Source organism: Homarus americanus, unplaced genomic scaffold, assembly GCF_018991925.1.
Source record: "Homarus americanus isolate GMGI-L3 unplaced genomic scaffold, GMGI_Hamer_2.0 scaffold48406, whole genome shotgun sequence".
NCBI lineage: Eukaryota > Metazoa > Arthropoda > Malacostraca > Decapoda > Nephropidae > Homarus > Homarus americanus.
In genome coordinates, this window is record NW_024753828.1 from 5,580,249 (window position 1) to 5,603,338 (window position 23,090).

Here is a 23,090-nt window from a genome sequence, read left to right on the forward strand (position 1 = left end):
CCACCATCTTAGAGTGTACAAATATTAGTACTATCTTGTGGCCCTGCTCAGCTGCAGGGTTGGATCTGTCCCTTACTTGAAAATTTCAAGTGCTACTCAGATTAGTTGTGCATCCTGTGCTACAGTTATTTACTCATAGTTTGGAGATGAAATTATGTAACAATGCTTACCATATACATAACAAGGAATAGTTACTCAAGGAAGAATGTTGCATTTGGTGCTGCAGAATATACCAGTGATGTCCACTGTTGGGTCCTTCATGTGCAACATATCCTGCTGTACATTTGGTAAAATTGTAATGATTTTGGGATTCTTCTTTACCTCTGCAGCTCGGGCTGTGCCCAAGCTTCCTGGCTGGCCTTGTGATCTACTTGGCTGTTGCTATGCGCAGCCCACAGATCAGCTCGATAACTACTACATCCCTGCTTCTCAGGTACATTTACTGTGGTAGTTGATTGAATTATCTTGGTCATCTGAAGTGGAAAGTTCCTTGTGATGTTGTCTATGTTAGGTTGGGTTGAGTTAGGTAATGTTGGTGGATTTTCATCTCTCATTCTGGCATCATGTTACTCTATGTATTGCTGTGCTTTAACAACTAAGGTCTTTAAGCACGTACACAAAGTCTCTTGTACACTAGAGAATAGTTACAACAAATTTAGAGACACTGTACAGTATATCCCTCAGAGTTGTATTGGATCGTTTTCAGCTACATTGTCTTTCCTTCATGTTGTGTGAATTTTTCCTCCCTATATTTTCCAAAGTTTTATAGGGATACAAGTGTTGGTTTAAGACATTGTTGTTGTTAGTGACAAAATTGTGTGTGGTAAATACTGTATGTCAGGTCTAACTTCTAGTCATACAGTAAACCCTCTCAATACTGGACTGATTCATGCAATTTATGTCCTTCTTGGAAGGATTCCCTTAATGGAGGGCTTCTTTCTCCCCCCCCCCCTCTTTATAGTACATACAATAATACAGTGCAATAAAAGTTCCAACATAAGCCAACTGACCACATGGATCTTACTGGCTGATTCTGCTAATTATACCAGATGAGAAGATGTCCATTATTGGGAATATCCAGTATTGAGAAGTCTGTTATTGAGAAGGTTAACTGTATTTATAATTTTTCTTAGTACTGGAACCTGGACGGGTGTTGGTGTTTATTTAATGTGGAATGTGGACCCTTGTTAAGGATAACCTTTCTTATTTGTCTATCTTTTTTCCCCCTCATTTATCTTTGAAGAGCATTGTTTTAGTGTGGACAGTAAAATTAGTAATGTGCGGAAATATCACCCTTAACCCCTACGCCCCGGTTGACGTTCCGGAATGTTCATCTAGGGCGTTCCGGTTGATGTTCCAGATCGCATGCCTTTTTGTGCCATTGTTTGAATGCCCAGCGTGGGTTATCAGTTTCCAGCATGACTATTTGGTGGTCATGCCAAACGCAGGGTAGTGAGAGAGGGCTCAGTGCAGTTAGTACGCACTAGCCTGTTGCCTTGGAAAGTCGTTTGTCCATTTTATCATGTTGTATCAAAGTAATATTGCTAAAAATAGTGTAGTATTACTGGAAACACTGCTATGATTATGTTATAAATGTATTTATTTGTGGAATTATTATTCCAATAATTATTTATATGCATTACTTGCTCTACCAAACACAAAGACAGCCTGGCGATAGACTGCCTGTGTGTCGCCAAGCACTTTTTATGAAAAATAATGCAAATAAAATTAATTCTAAATGAATTATTTATAGCAAATAAGTATTAGGATCAGTAAATATATGCATTACTGGCCATCCCGGACACAAAGGCAAGCAGAAAATGGCCGCTAAGTGTGTAGTGACCACGAGAGCTAGCCGTCAAAACAACACTGTCCCCTTATCTCCCTCGCCACTGGTGCTACAGGGAAGTTTCTAGAGGGTCAATATATAGTTTTCTCATTTCTTTTTTTATTGTATTATCATTTAAAAAGGTTAACAATTATTTTTGGAAAAGTTGATTTTTTCTCGATCACCCTGCGTGAGGGGGTATGGCCAGCGGCACCTTAGCCCGGGGCGCAGGGGTTAATGATTACCATGAAATCACTACTCATTGTGACCGAGGATTACTACAAACCAGCTCATCCACATATACATTATCTTTTGGTCTAAGTTCATCCAAACTTAGAAATGCTGCTCTGAACCTTTTTTATTCACGTGTTTGTTCCTTGTATTACGATGAATTGTATCATCTGTCAATGTTTTCCAAAGGCCTCAGTGACACTCTACAGTAGTTTGTTCAGTTTCTTTGTTTCTCGTATATTTTTTATGTCCACAAATTTATGCAGCTGGTTTCTGGTAAATTCCATTATCAGCTGTCTGTCATCTTTTAACAGTAATTTCTGAATATTAACATCAGTATCATTATGTTTTAATGCTACTGTAGTATGATTTAACTTTCAGTAATTTGTCTCTTAATACCTTGACTTATTACTTTCTCTAACAATATCACTACTTTGATCATTGTTCTCCTATAAAACTACTTGGATGTGCTGTTGTAATGTAAGACATTTTCTTGCCTCTTGTAATACCTACCCTGCATTTTCAGCCACCTTCCCTAGGTAGATCTAGAGATAGGTTTTACGCACAGTATACTCAATAAGAATAACCAATCACTATTTGTGTTAGGCAACTTCTCCAAATACCAATGTGATGATCCCCACTGTTTCTTAAAGTGTTTTGTACTTTGCTCATCTTCAGTTGTGTAAGGGTTAATTAGAACATCTTATTGCAGATATAAGGCTTTGGACAGGCTAGAAAGTGAACGAACACTGTTGCTACTCCAGCACTTAGGCTTTGTCCACTGTCCCAAGAAAGAGCATTGTCCCTCCTTCCCCAACTGTATGGACTGCCTCATTGAGAAAATTATAGCTAATAAAGCTGCCAGGTATGTATTGATGTATAGGTTCTTTTAATAAACTTCTTTGATGTATTTAGTGTGCAATGATGGTAAAGACTTGATTAGCATCTAAAAGACATAATTTTGGATATGTTGTTGGAATTCAGGATTATGGGAGGTGAATGTGGATAAGCAGTGAATAATCTTGGAAAATTAAACTCATGATGAATGAGTCTGGTTACCTTAGTGGATGTTTAAGAGTGGAAAAGGGGAAAGTTTAAATAATTGTCTTTGACGAGAATGCTGAAACGTAAAAGAACAAATGAAAATTAATATTTTTTTATATATTTTCAGAATTAATTGTAGTAACTAAATTGTTGAAACAAGTAATGTGGATTTTTTTATTAATATTTATGACAAATACAAGTACAATAGCAGTGGGTATAAATAGAAGCAAAGATGTTTACAAAACTAATGCAATTCATAAATTGTAAATAGAGGAAAAAAGGTTATGTAAGTAATTTATATTATTATTTATTTAAATATACATCAGCCATCACAAGAACCCTACAGTATTAGGCAATGAATTACAGTACACACTTTCATAATTCTTAATTATCAAAGATCTTCTACACTTAATAGTAAGACGTTTTGTACATGAATGGCCAATCAGGCACCCTATATCATCTCAAGAGTTGTACTTCAAGCAGTATAAATTGTTTAAATGAAAGCTGTATCAGATACTCTTGTATATTATCTCAATAGGTTCTTTAAGTAGTAAAAATGTGTTTACACGAATTGCCTATCAAACATCCAATGGTGGTCTTATATTCACAGTAACAGTCGTCCAGGGTCTGGCACTTGGAGCAGTAAAAATGTAGATTATGGGGTTCGCAGTGACCCACAGGTCAACCTAGTCTTGTTAGGCAACCAAGGCTTGGCTGAAGATCTTCAGAATGTTATTCGGGTGAGTTTTTGTCATATTGTATGTATTTGTGCTAAAATTCATTAGATGATTAAGCTTTTGATTTAGCTGTGAAAAATTTAAAAAGGAAATGATCAAAGTTAGTTAAAAGTTAAAGGTGTATAGGCTAACTACACAAATGTGGAAAACTGCCATAAAATGGTGATGTTGATGAGGTCTTCATGTTTGACAGAGAAAGAGATTGTACTTTATATATTAATGACTCAATTGGTACTGGTAACTTAAAAATTATCTTGTGTAAAGTTTTTGCAGTTTACCTTAAATCAGATACTTTGAACAATAATTTTTTAGTATACATTATGTTCAGTTAAAGTGTAATTTTGTCACGAACCAGAAACACTTTTAGAGTGTACAGGATATCTGGTAGCGATTTTCAGAAAATTTATTTTGAGTTTCTTATTTAATTATGAGAAATTTAGTCTAGGTTAAGCATGATGTTGCAATTCTTAACCATTCACTTATTCTGTGGTTGGAAATATTTCTTGACAGTCTGTATGTGAGGATGATGAGTTTGAGTTGGACAATCAGATCTTCTCACTAGACTACCGCAGCATAGATGGAGATGTGTCACTCCCACAAAATTCCTTCAAGACTCCTGAATTCACTCCTCATGGTGAGATACTTTCCTTGTTTGCTTGGTAATTTTTGATGAGCTTTTTATTGGTATAGTATGATCAAATTTTGAATTATGGAATATGAGAATTTGGGTATAAATTTAACTTACCGGTAATGTTATATGAAACTTGGACTTAAGGTATTTTGAACACTTTTGGCTCCTGGAAGTTTCCCTAAGCTGAATAAAATCTTCTGGTGATAACCAGAATAAAAGTCTAAAGTGTGACAATCGGCTCAAAAATATTATTTAAATGATATATATTTGTAAGAATTTTGACTGTAAAATAATATTTTATATATAAAATTGTCTTCCCTTTGTCCAAGTGTATATTTCATATTGGGGGCCTGGTGTTTATCTTCTGAAAGGGTTTGCAAGATATTGGAATGACAGTTTGTGTGTGATTTTCCTGCACCATTGCCAATAATGTAATGAAGCATATCTCAGTCATGTCTTCACCAAAATTTGAACTTACATCATGGATGAACTCAAGTTGGAAATGCAGTAAGCACTGAACTACAGGTAGAACAATGTCAAGATCTTGGTCATAGAAAATTCTCAAATTACATTTTTTGCAATTACTCTGGAACAAAGCATTGTAGAAGGATGGGACTTATTGCATTAGATTCCTTGATGAAAAATCACATGAAATATGTCATTTATATTTTCCTCTATGATGTACGTTTCTCCAGAAAATAATTTGATTATTAAAAAAAAATGACGGATGGCAAAATGCATATTTACGTGTCATAAATCAAATCGGCTATAGGAATTAGCTGTGGAGACCTCTTGGGGTGCCATATAAAAAATTTTCTTTGATAGGTTAAAGGGCAATATCACAATAACCTAAAAGTTTGTTATTTATTAAGATCATCGTATCTAAGGAATGGCTAGATTTTTATATATATTTTCCAAAATTGGTTTGGAGACTTTTTAGTATCCTTCTTTGGTTCATAAAATAAAATGTGAGTGAACAAACAAATGACATCATCAGTGCCAGATTTCATTCCTCCGTGACAATAGTTTCACTGGGACCTGTTTCACATTGTGTGTACAAAATTTGAAGTGTTAAGGAGTTTGATGTTGGTCAGAAACTGAGTTAAATATTGAAGGCTCTGGGACTTACTATATCTACTTTAGATACTGTACTGGGGTTTGTAAATTTATGTGCTACTATCATAGTATTTATTTATTAGATATATATACTGTACTGTACTACTGCATATACAGTACTCGATTTTGGGGATAAAATTGTCCCTTTTAGAAGGCAAAATTTTACATCAGGAAGGCATCTCCAGTTATACAGTGGGTTTTAATGATAGAATATTATCATTTAGTTGAGTTTCACTTTGTGAAATACTCTTTAGGATTGTAACTTTTATGTTAAGCAAGAAAAGCCAGTAATGTTGATTTAGGAGGTACATTATGATTAATTGTGTCTGACCTCTGTTCACTATGATGACTGTGGTAGTGAAAGATAAGTGTAGGTTTAGGTGCTAAATTCAGTTGGAAGTCAGTCAATATTTTGTGGATCCTGAACATAATAAAATGCAGTACAGATGAAAATCCCCAATCAGATGTTTCTCAGAAGGGTGATGTTCAGTATACATCAGTGAAGTATTGTAGGAAGATGTACACTAGGTCCTCAAATTGAAATTTATAAATAAAAGTACTTGGTGAAATAGTTATAGATTTTTTTAATCTTTAATGTTACTCTTGATTCGGTAAATTACTGGTGCTCTTATAAAGGCTAAACCTTTTTTCTGGTTTTTCATTACTTTTCAGCATTTCTGTATTCTCCAGTGTATCAGTCTCATTTCCATCCTAAATATTCCTCAAAAGAAATAAAGTTTTAATTATCTCTATTCCCATATTATATTTTAATAAGACTTCTCATTAGTTCTCCTGAACATTTCACTCTAATGAAATGAAACTAGAATTTTCCTTCTCATATATTTTTCCTTGAATTCTCTCATCATTTGCTGTCATTTATTCTAACTGCAGTAACAGGATTGTGCCAGTACTGCCCCAAGATATCTACCTGATTTACCCCTGTTGCTTCATCATATTTGTCCTGTGACAGCTTTAACATTCCTGGAGGTTTTTCTGTTGTCTGAATTTTCAAAACCTTTCCAGTGCTAATTAACCGTTGAGCTTTGAAAAAGTTTGATAGACAGTACATGAACTTGATGTAACCTAATGGCCCAGGAGGTAGCCAGTTCTTTGCAGGAAACCTGTATTCCAAGGGGAGGTACTTGAGCTCCTTAATGGTCTTCAAAGAACTGTCACAATACAGTAGTTTTTCACCGTGGGTTTCCAAAAGTAAGAGTGATAGTTCTTATCCTCTGTTAGGATCTTGGTTTCTCTACATGCCAAGATTTTCTTGTCTGAATCCCACGACAAAAGTAGGGCTTGGTTTAGGCCAAAGGAAACAGTGAGATAATTAACAAGCTTATGTCACTTACTCTCATGATTAAGCTTGTGGTTTAATAATTAGTGAATTAACCACTGACCTGCTCTCAGGGATAGAACACCAAGATTGCATAGAAGCTCTGGTAAATCTAGAAATTCTTTAAAAATAATTATGTAATTAGTATAATGGTATTAATAAATCTGGCCCTATAAATGGAATCCTGATACTGTACTCCTTGCCATCTGTCAGCCACTCATAGAAAAACTAACATACAGTGGGGTATGCTATAACGAATCTAATTGGTTCTAGAACCTTGTTCGTTATAGCATTCGTTCGTTATAGGATTAATCCGTTCCAGGCCCCCAAATACAACCACTTAACACTGAAAAATATAATATAAAATTGTAAAAATTGTAAAAAAGTGCATAAATATGCATCTAAACCCCTGAAATAAAGAATATCATTAATACTTGTAATAAAAAGAACAATAAATTAGTAAAAAAAAAAAATGTTCGTTGTAGGAGTTTCATTCGTTATAGCATTCTCAATTTTATAGGTAAAACCGTTCGTTATAGGAATATTCGTAGTAGGATCCGTTCATTACAGCATACCCCACTGTACTAAATCCTCTGAACACTGATATCTATTAGCTTTCTTCACCATAATCTGCTTCTTTATTGACTTTTGTAACCTGTTTCCAAGCTGTATGAAAGAAATACTGTAAAGGCAAGTTAGCATGAAGTTGCATGTCATAGTATATTGAGCCTTTGAAGACTGTATGTGAATTGTGTCTTGGGTATTTTGTAAGTTTTATAGTTGGGAGGAGCCATGCTACAGTTACAGCTCTTCCCAGTTACAGTCACATTATTTTAATGTTTTATTAATTTCCATGTCATATATATTTCAAAATTTTCCACCATAGTTGTACCTAGAGCAGGTTAACTGTTGTTAGCAGAAACAATGGTATGTGAAGTCTTGCTATCCTTTTTACTGCTCTCTATGCCTCTGTCTTGCTTCTAAGTTTCTGTCTCTTGCACCTCAGTGAGTAGTTAGTTTATTTTATAAGTGATAAACACTTGCTCCTCAGTGAGTGGTTGTATTATTTTGTAAGTTAAAAAGCTCATTAATCTGTTATTATTTCCAGGTGTTGTGTGTGCATACAGCAATGAGGCATCTTTAGAGTACGTAAGAGAGTCATTGGAGAAATCATTACTGACCCAGCTAGAACGAGAGGAGTCAACTCCGACACCACCCATCACCGTCCTATTTGCTCCAGACCCTGATCTCGACCATAATGCCTCACAACACCTGCACGATGAAGGGGCTAACCTAGCAGATAGGTACGAAGGCATTGTTTTAGTCAAAGATTGTGATATGGATTATGTCTTGTGAACTTATTTTGCTGTCTAGGAATGTTGCTATTTTTGTGTATATATTTTAGCTTTTGCATATCATGCTTTTTTTTTATTAATGTCACTGTAACTCGTTTGTGTTCTTGTTTTTAATTTGAGCTTGCTCAAGTTTAGTCTGCTTGACATGTGCACTGAGTGTTACTCAGCTATAAGATTGTTTTTTTTTTTTACCTACATTAGACTTGAGCTTTAAAGGCTAAATCTAATATTATCCTAAAACACAGTCCCCCTGGCAGCTTGCAATGCACCTTCATGGACGTTGGGCCAAGCGTGGGAGGTGGGGAGGGGCGGAGGTTTGATAGCAGCTTGGTGACGAAGGCCCTTCGCTCCCTCATCACTAGCATCCAGCACCGCAATAACTCTCTCAACATTTTCAACTCAGCTGTTCTGCCCAGAGACTCACAGCCAGATATTAGGTGAGATCTTAAGCCCCAAAATGACTTAGAAATGTGAAATATTATTATCATTAATAATAAAATTAAGTACAAAGGTTGCAAGAGAATCATACTATGTTAGTTATGATTTTAAGAATACATCTTAATATCAGGCTCATGTTTTTTTCAGAATTATTATGTGTATGTTGTGTGGAGACCCATACTCTGTGGAGAATGTACTTAGTCCACTGCTCAGTCACCAGTGGTGTGTGGTGACAGGAGAGCAGTCCATCTCACTCCAAACATTCCTAGGTCAGTAGAAAGTCGTGTTTCATTGTACATTATGTGCTGTTCATGGGCTTAGAAGTTGAAGGTCTTATTTATCATCATCATCTATGTTTTATGACCATTTTCCACGCTTGGGTGGGTTAGCTGTGATTACCTGAAGGCAGCTCTCCATGCTGCATGGTTTCTTGCTGTCTCTCTTCTCAGGTTCTTAACTCTGTCATTTCTTACAATCTCTCCCCATGTCATTCAGAGCTACCATACCTCAGTGGTTCAGGTGAAGTTAAACTATTTATTTGCACCTCATGGCTTCTATCAAGTGGTACCTGTGAACCCAACATAAATATATGTACAGAGGATTTGTTATGGCCCTGCATGGAAATGGGAATCCTATAGCAGTCATTCTGTATGTTTGTTTGTATTTCGTACCATTGTCTATCTCTCCATCAGTCCATCCACACTGTATTAAGCCAAGTCAGCACTCCTAGTACCTAACTTACAGTGATGAAATATGGTATGTAAATCCTGCAGGTGATGTCGGTGTACTTTTAGCACTGTGATTTTTTTCAAGGCCAAGGTCATAATTATGATGGAAAATATTGTGATTTGTTTACTTTGTTTCGTGTTGCTCCCATGTTTTAACTCTTGGATTGATGTTTGAGCTTTTGCTTCTGTTGAATTGATGTTTGATTATTCACCGTCAAAGTTTATAAACTAAAGGGAAGTAGAGTCGCCCTTTACCAAATTCTGATCGACCTCTAAAATTTCAGATGACTGCAAGCGTCGTGTGGAGGTCATTGTGTCATCGTACCACGGTGCCAATGCATTTCGAGAAGACTTGGTGCATGGGTTCATCCTTGTGTACTCGACCAAACGCAAGGCATCTTTAGCCACTCTCAGGGCTTTCTCCGCAAACATTCCCAACCTTCCAATCCAGGTTAGTGGAAGCTGTCTTATGATTGAGTATTCTTGACTTGATTAACTGTTAAGAGGGGTTATTATTTATCAAGAATGCCACTTCAGTAGATTCTATTGTATGATTTAATTTATAATTTCTTCTTTTATCAGCTTACTAGCCATTTGGGCGCTTAGTCCGTTTTTTGTTACTTTATTATTAACCTTATTGTTTAATGTTAATATTAATCTAAACTCTTCAAGACCTAGTATACATTTAAAAGATTTAAGATTTTTTGGGTATGAAGGGAAAGACCGAATGTGTTAGGATGCATACATAGGTGTAGGAGGATTATGTGATGGATGGATGCATGTGTGGTGATGGGGACTTGTATGTGGGTGTATGATGAGTGAATGGACTTGTGGATAAAAGAATAATGTTTATTTAGACGAATGGTTGCATGGGTAGATGAATGGGTTCATAGGTGGGTGAATGGATGTGTATAGGGATTTTATGGATGAATGGATGGCAGGATAGACATTGCTAACTGCCTGTATGTACAGATAGTAGGATAGGTTAAAGTTGTTTGTTGGTTCAAGTCAGTTTTGTGGGTGAGACTGGTTGTGTGTTGAGATCATCCAGGACCAAAATGTAAAAAACGATGTTGTCTGACATTGAGAATGACTGCTTCAGTAGGGCTGTTATCTGAAATGAAGCAACTTTTGAACCATCCCTGTGATTTTTTTTCCATCCATACTGTGTATTCAAGAAAACCTGTTAATATAAGATGATATACAGAGATATGATTTATGAGTGTATTGTTGAAGCATCTCAATATATAATTTTTTTCTCGATAGATTTTGGCAATGACCGATACAAACAGCGCGTCTGCGTTTTTTGGGTCGGATATCTCCCAGCAGCTTATCACTGAAGGTAATGCTATTGCCGACAGACTGCAGGCACATTTCATGACCTCCACTGCAACTTGCCAACAGAAAAGTGAGTCCAGCCATAATTTGCATGTTATTTTTTTTATTTTATCCCCAGAAAGATTTTCTCTTTCTTTGTATTAAAATTTTGATAAAATATATTTATTGGACAAAGAATGGTGCCTACGGACAAAAAATAACTTGAATTTATATATATTACATGGCCCTAGAGTACTGTACTAGGTTACTTCCTAAGAGGTTAATAATAATAATAATAACAAAAACATCTTTGGCATAGTTGCACTGGAAGGAGAACCACAGCTACTTGGTTGTAACAGCTGCAGGATACAAGTCCTACTAGTTTGTGCATTACTGTACTACTTGTTGCATGTGTGTGTGCGTGTGTGTGTGCTGCAACAAAACCTTAAACCTCTGCACTTTCAAATTTCTTTTCCTCAAGCACAGTTCTTTGCTATGAAGCTTAACTATATATGAAACTCCAAGTCTTAAGAATTTATTCTTAAGACCCACTGACGAAATTCAAGGAGCAATATGTTTTTGCCTTTTCCTTTCATCTTTATCATGATAGTTTCTGCACAGTAATGCTACTTCATTTACATACATATTCACCAAACTTCACAAGTCACATATACCTCAGTTGTATTATACCCATTAAATTTGGGGTCAAAAGTTGAAGGTAGGACATATGTGTTTCACAAACACATTCTTTTCTTCTTTTTTGTTCATGTCATAAAAAAAATAAAATTGTTGGTACAATACATACCCTTTGTTTAAGGAAAATCATGTATTGATACATGCCCTTACATCTGTCATCAGGGTCACCTTGGCTACATTACCTCAGAAACAGTTACCTTTACATTCCCTGAAACTTGAATTATTGACTATGGGTTCACAAACTAGTTGAGTTGCTTAGGTTTATTTTTCTACTTTCTCCTTTTTATTTATAGATATGTATTTGTAATCCAGTTATGTTTTAATGGCAAGTTGGTAAGTATATTGTCATTCCATTCATACTCGCTCAATAGGTGATTGTTAGATATGATTGGCAGGTCGTAGAACTGGTTGGGTTTTGTTATCATCTTGGTCCGTGTAAAGCCTTGTTGCTCCCTAACTTTTGCTTTCATTGAGCCTTTCTCTTTTTTTTTCAATGAAAGTATTTACTTACCACACCATTTTTTTACTGGACCTGCATGAAAATGCTTTTATTTTTTTATACCCTGCTGCCAGTTTTGGCTAAGGGGTATTGTCGTCACCAATGTCGTGTGTGAATCTGTCTATTTGTCTTTCTGTGAACCAGAAATTTGTAAACAACTGCAGTATTCTTACTGTTTTAGATGGATCAATTTGAATCTAGGTAGACATCATTATTACAATTTAAAAATGTCTTATGTTTTTATATGGATCCCAGGGTCAAAGAGCAAGGCCTCATAGGTTGCCAGGATCAAAGGACACCAGTGAACTCCAATGGGAGGTATTCTACGATGAAGCAAAAGTAATGAACCTGATGGGTTATACCCACTCTGGATTCTCACAACTTAAGGGGGAAAAGACTATCCCCTTTGAGATCCTTGTTTTTCCTGTACTCATTTATGTTTTTCTGGTTTCAACTCAGTAGTAAAATGGGGATGTTGGTGACTGCATACAGAAATATGAAACAATGATTTCTTCTTACTCCCCCTTTACAGTCTGTTCCTCTCAGTACATTACTTTCTGAGCAATTGAAAGCCACACACACACACACAAAGAGAGGGAGAGAGTTGTAATATATATGTCTTACCCCTCCACAGCAAGGTCCCAAGTATTAGTGTTATTATCCCCTTGTGGCTACTAACCACCTAACATTGCCCATCAGCAGCCATGGATGAATTCAGAAAGTTAAATATTCCAGATATACAATACTTGACTTATAGATCTTTGAGATTTATGCCAGTAAATCAAAAGTACAATTGCTCAGAACAAATGCGGTATAAAATCTCAGAACTTGCCAGTGCTCTGTACCAAGGTAATATAGAGTGCGACATGCGTTGCCGAGGGTCGGATTATGTACAGCCAATCACAGTTAAATTAGCACCCGACGTACAATTGAGGCCAGTGATCGTAAGTTTTGTTCATTATGATCATCTTTGCTATTGATAGCAATTCATCACACCGCTCTGCTGGCCTTATATATAAGGAGGGGCCTTAGCGCGGTCCACCTCTCTATACAACAGGACGTCTGCAGGCAGAGTAAGGTGAGCTGCATTTCTATTATTCTGTGAGTTGTACACTACAGGTAAGGAAGAGGGGGAAGGGGAGGGTCATGCTGCTACAGGGTCTTCCACACATTTTATGGCAATTTTTGTATAAACTTGATTCCATCTTTTATTTGTATTTTCCTTTTTTCTTTACAGCTGCATTTTATACGCCCTTCTTTAAGGAGGTGTGGGATAAGAAGCCTGAGATTGAGCAGGCATTCAACATGGAGGATCCCTCTGGTCTGGATGACTCTGGTGAGGGCACCCTGGAGCGACCCCCTCACCACTACCACCGCAGCATCACACTGCCCCCACCGAGACGCAACCTTCCGCCCAGATCTCAGTCTGCTGAAGGGTGGGTGGTAATTGATTCAGTTCTAGCGTTTTTCCTGATGTAGCTCTAAGGACATGAAACAATAAGACGAAAATGTGTTCAGTACTGTTTAGAAATTTTAGTAACTGATGGGGATTACCATATTTCTCAGCGTATTAGGTGCACCAAACTTAGCAGGGGAAAAGAAAATGAGCAGCAGCAGCCTACTTGTTAGTGCAAATGAATCTTACTCTACCTTATATTGTAAATTACTGAATTAACAGCTGTATATTTTCAGCATAAGACTGCTGTATTTGTTAATAAACCATTAATAATTATTGTTATCTGAAAGTAAAATTAGCAGTGGTACAAGCACCAACTGTGGTGGTGTTTACTCTATCTTCAGAAAAAAATTGAAAAGAAAATTTGATTTTACTTTACCCAGTTTGCTCTATTTGTGATGTAAGAAATAGCTTTTCCTCTATGGATGCTTTCCGTTAAGTAGCTGGATATCTCGGACTAGTGCCTTTAATTACTACCACCATTGTTTTAGTTGGCGTCCTCGTCCCCCTGGGGTGAACCTTTAGTATGTAAGGCACACGGCGAGTTTTGGAGACATTTTTTTAAAGTGTATCTTATAAGGAAGAAAATGTGGTATGCTTTGCAATTTTCACAAGTGCCACTATGACCAAATTCACCTCTGTTATCAGTACATTTATCTCTCTCTGTTATAATATTTTCCTCTTCTCACACTCTTAGTGGATTAGTCTGTGAAATGTTTGGCAAGTATATTAGTTTTTTCCTCTCTACTCATATATACTAAATATTGAGCTGTGGCTTTAAAAAAATATTTACTTCAGAATTTTTCTTGTTGATTTAACTATCTAATGATATAGTCATTACAAGGGTAAACTAAGATATTTAAATGTGTAGAGGAAAGAGGCTGAAGTAAGGAAGATAAGACAGGAAGTTATTACTAAATTAAAGGATGAAGGAATGATGATGTAGCTTCCATAGCTTACAAAATAACTGAAGCTCACTAGCTTTACCCTCCTTTATTAGTCATGGATACATTAGAGTCTCGATAATTCATGAAATACAAGTACACGTTCCTAAATTCATCGGTACCTCTATTACTACCTAATTTAAATTTTACAGTCAAATATTCATAATTCGCAGTTGAACGCCTTCTGCCGCAGTGTTTGTTGACATAAGAAACCATAAAATTTGTGGAAATATAATTTCATTGCTCTAATTTGCCCTGGAAATAAAGAAAATATAACATGAATATCACTTCAGTGCTCCAGTGTGACTTAGAAATGAAGAAAATATTATATAAAACTATAAAATAAAAAAAATTTGAAGTAATGAGTGAGTTGTTTGTGGGAGGCAGGGAGGTTGGGTGTTGGACTGAGCGCATTCCCTCGTTTCCAAGCCGAGCACATCTCTGACTCATTAATACATAATGCAATTTCACCATAATTCCCTTATTATTTAGGTTCATTTGTTACTGGTTTAATAAAACATCATTGTAAAGTAATAAATGAAAAAGACATTTTTTTTATTAAATTCCTGTTTTTTTGTTGACATAGTGTGGTCACTGCTAGCCCGGCACCTGCCTGCCTCCTTGTTGGTGTATTGGTGTAACCCACAAAAATTTGAGAAAGAAAGGAGCTTTTTGTACAATATCAATGTATTATTATGTGCGCTGTTTAGTGTTTATTAAATAATTTTTACTCTGAAACAGTTAATAGGTATTTCTTGGCATCTGGAACCAAACTAATTGCATGTATTTCCATTTAAATCTATTAAACTATAATTCCAATGTTTTTTTTGGTACTTAACCCGCAAATTATCAAGACTCCACTGTACCAGCTTAGATATAAGGTCTTAGCCTTCAGTCTCTGAGCTATTCATGTCTAATACCTCCTGATTGCCACTAATACTTCATACTGTAAAAGATCTTGAAAGCCCTCGGCTGTTCGTGAAAGGATAAGATGGGATTTTAACCCCCCACTAAAGAATAATTTATCATTGATAAAAAGGCAGGACTACTCTCTGCATTATTTATCACAGCTCATCTGTGGTTGACTAAGGATAACTAGTCAGTTTACTGAATTTATAAGTTTTTACAGTGTCGGCCTGTCTTTCAGAAGCAGTTCTGAGATTTATGAGACAGTGCCGACTGATGGTTCTCTGGCCGACGACCTGGATGAACCCCTCTCTCCTGTGTTCCCTGATGATCAGCCTCTCACACCTTCAGATGATTCAGACATTTACTCCCACATTGATAATGATGAAGAGGAGCACCTTGTCAAACCCTCACAACTCATCAAGAAGCAACACAGATTTCAACAAGGTATGAATTTAAGATACTTTTGTTTCTTGAGATTTGTTTGGTGGTGAGCTGAATACTTGTTAGTAGAGGATACTAGAATTATAGACTACTGTATTATTTTTTTTGTGGCGTGGTTCCTGGAGTGTTTTGTCAAGCTTACTAACAATGTGGCATTTTGAGTGAAAAATTGTATTTAGACACCATTAAAAGACCTATGATGCCACTTTCGGCTCATCCTTCAAAGTTAGGTATACTCTACTCAACTTTTGGGGTACTCATTCATAGCTATTGCCTATATTTATTACTCCCTAAGCAAAGCAAACTTTGAAAGATCAATCATTGGTATTTTCTAAAATATATCACCATTTTATTTTTGGAGCTAGCTACTAAATAACTGGCTTGGGACAGTCATCTATATAAAGGCAGTAGATTACACCCTCACTTCTTTTCAGCTTAATAGTTCTCTCAAAGTGTTGTGTTGAAAGTCAGTGCACAAGCTGTTATCAGTTTATTTCCACAGGATTTTTGTTATGCCTTGCACTCTTTATTTAACTCCTTGTATATGAGGGGTCTCTGCTGAATAAAATCATCTGGCATTAGTCAAACCAAATTTTAAAGGTGGTGACCCATAGTGAAAGGTTTAAGGCAACAAGTTAGAAGAGTCATAAGTGGCTGGGGAAAATTTGGGGATCTGCTAACTTTATTGATGGCATGAGAATCTTCCTGTTGAGTGAGAGGAAGAATGTGAGAATGTGATGTTGGATGACAGTGAAACATAGGCAGTTGAAGAGGATGGCATAAGTAGACTTGAGCAAGCCAAAATGAGAATGGCGAGATGAATGTGTAATGTAACACTGAAAGACAGAAGGCCCTGTTCAGAGCTAAGAGGAAGGCTGGGTATTGAAAGTACAGTATTGGCAAAGTCCTGTCTAGAGGCAGGCTAAGATGGTTTGGGTATGTGGAGTGAATGGAAGAGACCAATTAGGTCAAGAGGTGCATGAACCTAAATGTGGAGGGGAAGAGAGACATGGGTAGGCCAAGAATGACATGGAGAGACATTATAAGAAATAACATTGGAGATAGAAACCTGACGAGAGACTACACTGTATGGAAAGATGCCATCAGGTAACCAATGCAAACATGGGAAATGGCCATAAAACAGTGATGATGATGATGATGACTTCAGAACTTGCCACAAATTTTTAAGTATATTTCTCACACTAAAGCAATCAACCTTTACTTGTACCTAATGCGTTTGCTTTATGGCAGGAGTAATGTCATTGTTATTGAAAAAAGAAAAGAAATGCACAGTGTTTTTTAACCTTTGCAGTAACAGTAATGTTGAGGTTTATCACCAGAAATATTAGCTGTTCTTAGAGAAAGATATGACAAAGGTAATCAGGGAGCCACGCTATATGTCAGGATAATGTACATATTTTACATGAATTGTTGTGGACATTTTTAATCATGTGTCATCAAGTATACTTGTGGTGTGGTGAGTCTGAGGCTCTCATGATAGGAATATTATAATTTACTGTTGCATGACCTCGGTCTCAAGCACTCAAGTTTTTCATTAACTTATGTACTCGTATGTCGGATGACATTTACAGGGTTGTTGTTCCCACATATGTGTTTGTACATACTGTTCTGTATAGTACTATATTTTATAATACACACATGACAAACATTTCAAGGATCAATTTAAGGATCATTTTTATACATAAAATTTCCAGATAAATTAACTTAACTTTATAAAAGTCTATACTTTTTGCATTATTTTATGTGCTGTTTAAATAAAGGTATCCTCTGGTCCCTGCCCCTTAGTGTCTTGAACAGAAACTTTAATGAACAGCTTCCTTTCTTATTTCATTCATGTAAAACAGACCATGTCGTACAAAGGAGCAATTTTTGTTTATAAAGATTTGTCAACACTATTGAAGACTGTAAGAAGAATTTTGTTTCGACTGGTTTCTTGTCCTGCAGTGCTACTTCTTATTTTATGTGCTGACCATTTAAGACCATTCCTTGGAGGTCAGTTCATATAGGGTGGGTCACTTTTATTTCATGGTTGTTTTAAGTGGCAACAAAATGAATCCAAGGTGCTGAAGATCTCTTGGTTCATTGCATTCCACCCCACTGTATTGTAAATATGATAGGTAGGTAGACTATTTTTATTCAGATATTTACTGCAGATTTTCTTCCTCCATAATTTGTTTGTTAATATTTGATGACATGCTGAAGGTGTCTGCAAAATGTGAATAAGAAGTATTCTCGGCTTAATGACTGTTACAGGATGATAGTTTTACCTGAGCACTCAGAAGCATGTTAAAAAAATATCATAACTCATAAACTGCATAGGTTTCATCACAATATAATTTTATCTATGTACATACAGTGTACATAGTTTTATATACGTATGCTGTATATATTTTATAAACATAACCCTATTTCATAATTTGGCCTTCAGAACTAAAAGAAAAATGTTAGTTGTGGAATGGGTAGGAAAGTTTATGGTTTGGTGGGGAAGTGTGACAGGAATGCATGAAGTATTTAGCTTCTCCTTGTGTGGCTTGCTGGTCCAGAGGTTGACTGTTAATCTTTGTGCTGCATCCTTGTTTTGCCACTAACAGGGTTTTCCATAAGTTTGGACTGAAAAACAGAATTAATGTTTAAAGCCATCTGTAGTGGCAGGAGGTAATTTTTGAGGTGAAAATGAGAAATTAGGGTTTTGGAAGTGATTGCCATTCATGAGAAAGATGTGCAGCCCGTCCTTAAGGAAAACCCTACACTTGATGGATATTTCTTCTTTTTGCTATAAAAATGTATTTAATTTGATAATGATGATGATGAAGATGATATTTTAACTGGATTATATACTGATTAATTGACACACACACACACACACACACACACACACACACACACACACACACAGAGTGGAATCCCAGTTATCCAGCCCCTACGCTGATTGAGAGGTGCCGTATAAAGAGTTTTCCGGTTAGTTGGAGCTCACTCTTAGGATCCCTCGGTAAATCCTATAATGCACAGTGCTACAGGCTGACCTCGCAAATTTGTGTTTCAGATGAACGGACTTCTTTAACACTTATTCCACTGTATATAAATAATATGGGTTAGAAATAAAGAAAATATCAAATAGAAATGTAAAATAGGAAAAATTTAGAACTTGGCTGTGTATGTGTGGATAGTGACTGTGTGTGGAGGTGGTGGGCTATAACTACTTTGCCAACTTGCCAGCCCAGCTGCCTCATTTATTGGTACAGTACTGTACTTGTAATGAAACTACGAAAGTTGTGGAAAAATCGTTACAATACTTTAATGTGGCTTAGAAGTAAAGAAATCACAAAATAAAATTATAAAACAAGAAAAATGAAGAGCATCGGTGTGCATATGTGGGAAGTGAATGTGTGTTGAGGCTGTGGGTTACTGGGCTATAACTGCGTGCCTGTTCTTCTTTCCTATGTGATGTCACAGCTTACACACAGAAAGCGCTGCAGCCACATGTCTGTGAATCAGCCAGTTGACTGCCGGAATTCTGTCGCGTTGCCTAGAGGATGGTTTGGATGTGGAAGGAGCAATTTTTTGCACACAAAATACATGCTGTTGTATATTGTGATGTGCTAAATTTCGAGTTTATTGTTTATCATAGCAATAAATATGGCAGGTCATCCCCATTGTGTTGCGATATTTGAACTTATGATTCTCGCTGATTTTGGAGGAATTTTTATTTGTATTGTTATCTCATTTTAGTGCCAGTTAGTTGATTCTACCGGTTGCTTGGATACCGGGTAACTGGGATTCTATTGGTATAATATATACGGTATATGTGATAATTTTTGTTGTTGTTAGAACAGTCACAAGTGGCACTGAACATAAATTTTGCAGAGCAAAAGCAGAATTGAAAGACAGTTCCTATTCACACATAATAGGACTTCCTTTATGAAAGTTAAAAGAGAAAGCGGGTTCCATATGCATGACTGTTCATAAGGTACAGTTTGGATACAGCATACTGTATACAAAGCCATTGGTAATGCAAGGAGGCTACTTGCCCAACACTACACTCAACATCCCTAGCTGTAAAGTTAGGTGTCCATTTGTAGGTGGGTGAAGTGGGAGTGCCCTAGGATTGAACCAGCAACCCTCAGGATAGGAGGTGAGCATGTTATACACTTGGCTGTTACACCCCACAATGCTAAAGTCATGATGAATAAGATATATTTGATTATAAGTGAAATTTATCTCAGCCATCTCGAGCCGCTTACCCAACATGGCGCGAGATTGCGGGAGGTTTGAATCCAAAAATGGCGCGGCGCGAGAGGACCGCCAGTCGCTCTCCGCGTAAATGAAGCAGCCCGCTTATGGCAAAGTACCGCGTAAATGACAAAACGCTTAAATCCAGACTCAACTGTACAGTAATATTTCCGTTTGCCGGAATCCCCAAAACCCGGAACTCTCCGATGGTCGGAATTGAAATTCTCTCAAAAAATCATTCCCAAAACGTGAATTTTTTGGAAAATTCAGGCCTTGCGAACGATTTTCCGAAGGGAACATTTTCCCGGAAAATTGTAAAAAAGTTTTCCTTATACCCAGAAATCTCTTATTCCCAGAAGTGCTCTACACCAATTGTTCCGGCTAACGGAGATATCACTGTATATTTATAGTGGGTACAAATTCCAGTAGTGGAGGGTCTCGGTGGTTCCTGGAACCTAAATCTTAACTTTCTATTATGTAATGTATTCACAATTAGCTGTACTGGTGTGAACTCAATAATTTAGCATTTAAAAAACTGACACTTTTGAAAGCTGGCTCTCTCTCTTTTTCGGCTTGGTAACCTTTTACTCATGAATCTTTGTACACCAAAGTAACGTACATCTTTCAGTGGTGTATGGTCTGAGTATGCTTTATCTATACTTTACTGGCTTACTTGTGAAGACCATTGTGTATCATATAGTATAGATGTTATTTGTTATAATTATATAACCAAACATTTAGGTAAACTATGCAGGATTATTTTGGTAAAAAAAAACAAAAACTGTTTATAACTTAATTAGAATTGATTTTATAGGCTCTGGTACAAACATTTCTTACGTTTTTTTTTCATAAAAGAATTAAGTGTATAAATATTTCGTTTATGGATCTTTTGTTGAGACAATCTTGTAGAGAACTGTTTGAGGATCATTATGGTACCAAATTAATTTTTCTAATAATTAGAACAGATGTTATATAAACGGTTATACACTTTTGTTTTGCTAGCTATGAATATTTTCGCTCATAATTCTTCGACATTTCTACTGCCTACTCAGAGGCAATTGTGGTAGCTCCCTCCTGTATGAACTTCCACCATACTATCCAGATTTTGGTTGTTTTTCTGGGTTGGCGATACATGTGTCCAGTGCTGGACCCTAGCACTGTTTAGAAGGAGTTTATTGTATTTCTTTTACCTTTTTTGCACAGTACAGTATAATTTCAGTATTGTGTATACATGTAACTAAGAAAAATAATGAAGATACAGTATACCTTCCTGAAATAACAAGCTAAAAAATAACCATATCACCTCACATCTCTGCCTGGTAATGAGAGGACTAGGGGGATGTGGCTGGTGAAAAATCTAACTTGGCAACAATGCTGCCAGCGATGTTAACGGATGAAAATGAAAATTAAATTATCTGTAAATCTTCATTTCTATCAGGTATTCAAAAATGTCAAGTCACAACATAAAGAAAGGATCTAGGAGTATGGTAGGCATGGCGAGGATAAAGGAGCCTACTTTTAGGGTTAGCCTACCGTGAGCATGTACTGGGTAGCTGACGTTCACCGTAAATGACCCACGGAAATGCACAAATTTTAACCCCTCAAAAATATATTACGTAACCTGTATATAGTTTGACCCCCTACTTTTTGCATAAAAATTTGATCATAAATTTAACTATACTCGAGAATATACAGAATGTGGCATCACTGTTAACAGCATCAAAAAGAAAATGATGAAAAAAAAAAAAAAATTCATTCTGAAAGTAAAGTTTTCAAAGTATGTAAAGAGAAAATAAGAGGTAAGCGTCTCTACATACAGCTCCTCCCCGACTTACGACTATCCGGACATACGACCACCTAAGGCGTACCAAAATTTTGTCAAATTACGTATTTTTGAGTCCCAACGTGAGTGATTGCGCTGTGTAGTGACAAAATTTTCGTTTGTAATTCACTTTAAAATGGCTGGGAAGCATAAAAGTGAGAGTTTTGTGGTGCTGAGAAGAAAAAGAGACAGCCATTTTAGATTTTCTATATATTATTTAAGCATTTTCGACTTACGACTTGGATTTGGGTCCCTAACCCCGTCGTAAGTCGGGGAGGAGCTGTATACAGTACTGCTCTGTATATCTTATTAGACAGGTAAATACTTACACAAAATCCAATTACTGTATAGACAGACCCAGAGAGAGTACAGTATATATAGTTACAGTATATAGTATGTTTAGAGTATCGTGGCTGTTTTGCTGTACAGGAGGCCCCAAAAATTTGCGGATTTTTGTTTTGCTGTCCTCTATTATTCTCGGATGACACTCTGGATGTACCCAAGAATGTCTGTGGGTAGTTTTAAAATTTCCGGCATTTTTGTGGCTGGGACAGGGAGCCATTCTTTCTAGAGACAGTAATTTCCTTTACCTGTATTGAAAATGTGTGTGTAGACACACACTTACAAAACACATACAAATTAGTAATATTGGGAAAATTCTCTCACAAATAATCAGAAACAAATTTATTAAAAATGTGACAGTCTACCCTCAAGTCCATGCTTTGTTACTTATTAACAAAGCGCAGACTTGAGGGTAGATTCACATTTTTAATAAATTTGTTTCTGTTTATTTGTGAGAGAATTTTCCCAATGTTATTAATTTGTGTGTGTTCTGTGCGTATGTGTGTGTGTCTACACACACAAACACACACACACACACATACATACATATATACAGTACAATACAGGTAAAATATATAATTGTCCTAAAGGCAAACACATAAAAGGAATATACATTTCTTTGAACACAAGTAAAAATGTACACCCCCCCCCCAGTCAGCAAATGTTATTCAAGATTTTTTTTGGGGGGGTGCTGTACAGTTACAGGATATTTTGTATTTTATGTTTATGTGCAGGGTATATCTTTTGCAGAGTAGGGAAGCCTTTTTTATATGAGTTTATCTATCCTGGGTTTGGTGTTAGTACAGTACGGTACGGTACGGTACAGTACAGTACTGTACTGTACTGTACTGTACCCAGAGAAAAACCTGTGATAATAATTAGGGTCACACTGAACAACACCTTTTTTACATTTATGACCTGGGATAGAACCCAGGTTGCAGTGGTGAGAGGGGCAAGCTGCTGCTGCTG

General features: G+C 36.5%; 1 protein-coding gene across 1 annotated transcript in view; it reads left to right on the top strand.

Moving 5' to 3' along the window:
* Positions 1-23,090, top strand: part of LOC121855504 (rho GTPase-activating protein 190-like) — a gene marked incomplete at its 5' end in the record, with an annotated part of 106,380 nt that overhangs the window by 31,333 nt on the left and 51,957 nt on the right. The window contains 10 exons of the mRNA XM_042350479.1: positions 2,772-2,924; positions 3,714-3,843; positions 4,351-4,474; positions 8,032-8,227; positions 8,524-8,715; positions 8,864-8,985; positions 9,729-9,895; positions 10,711-10,852; positions 13,194-13,392; positions 15,510-15,709. Coding sequence (XP_042206413.1) covers positions 2,772-2,924; positions 3,714-3,843; positions 4,351-4,474; positions 8,032-8,227; positions 8,524-8,715; positions 8,864-8,985; positions 9,729-9,895; positions 10,711-10,852; positions 13,194-13,392; positions 15,510-15,709 — 1,625 coding nt within the window. The remainder of the gene's footprint in view (positions 1-2,771; positions 2,925-3,713; positions 3,844-4,350; positions 4,475-8,031; positions 8,228-8,523; positions 8,716-8,863; positions 8,986-9,728; positions 9,896-10,710; positions 10,853-13,193; positions 13,393-15,509; positions 15,710-23,090) is intronic.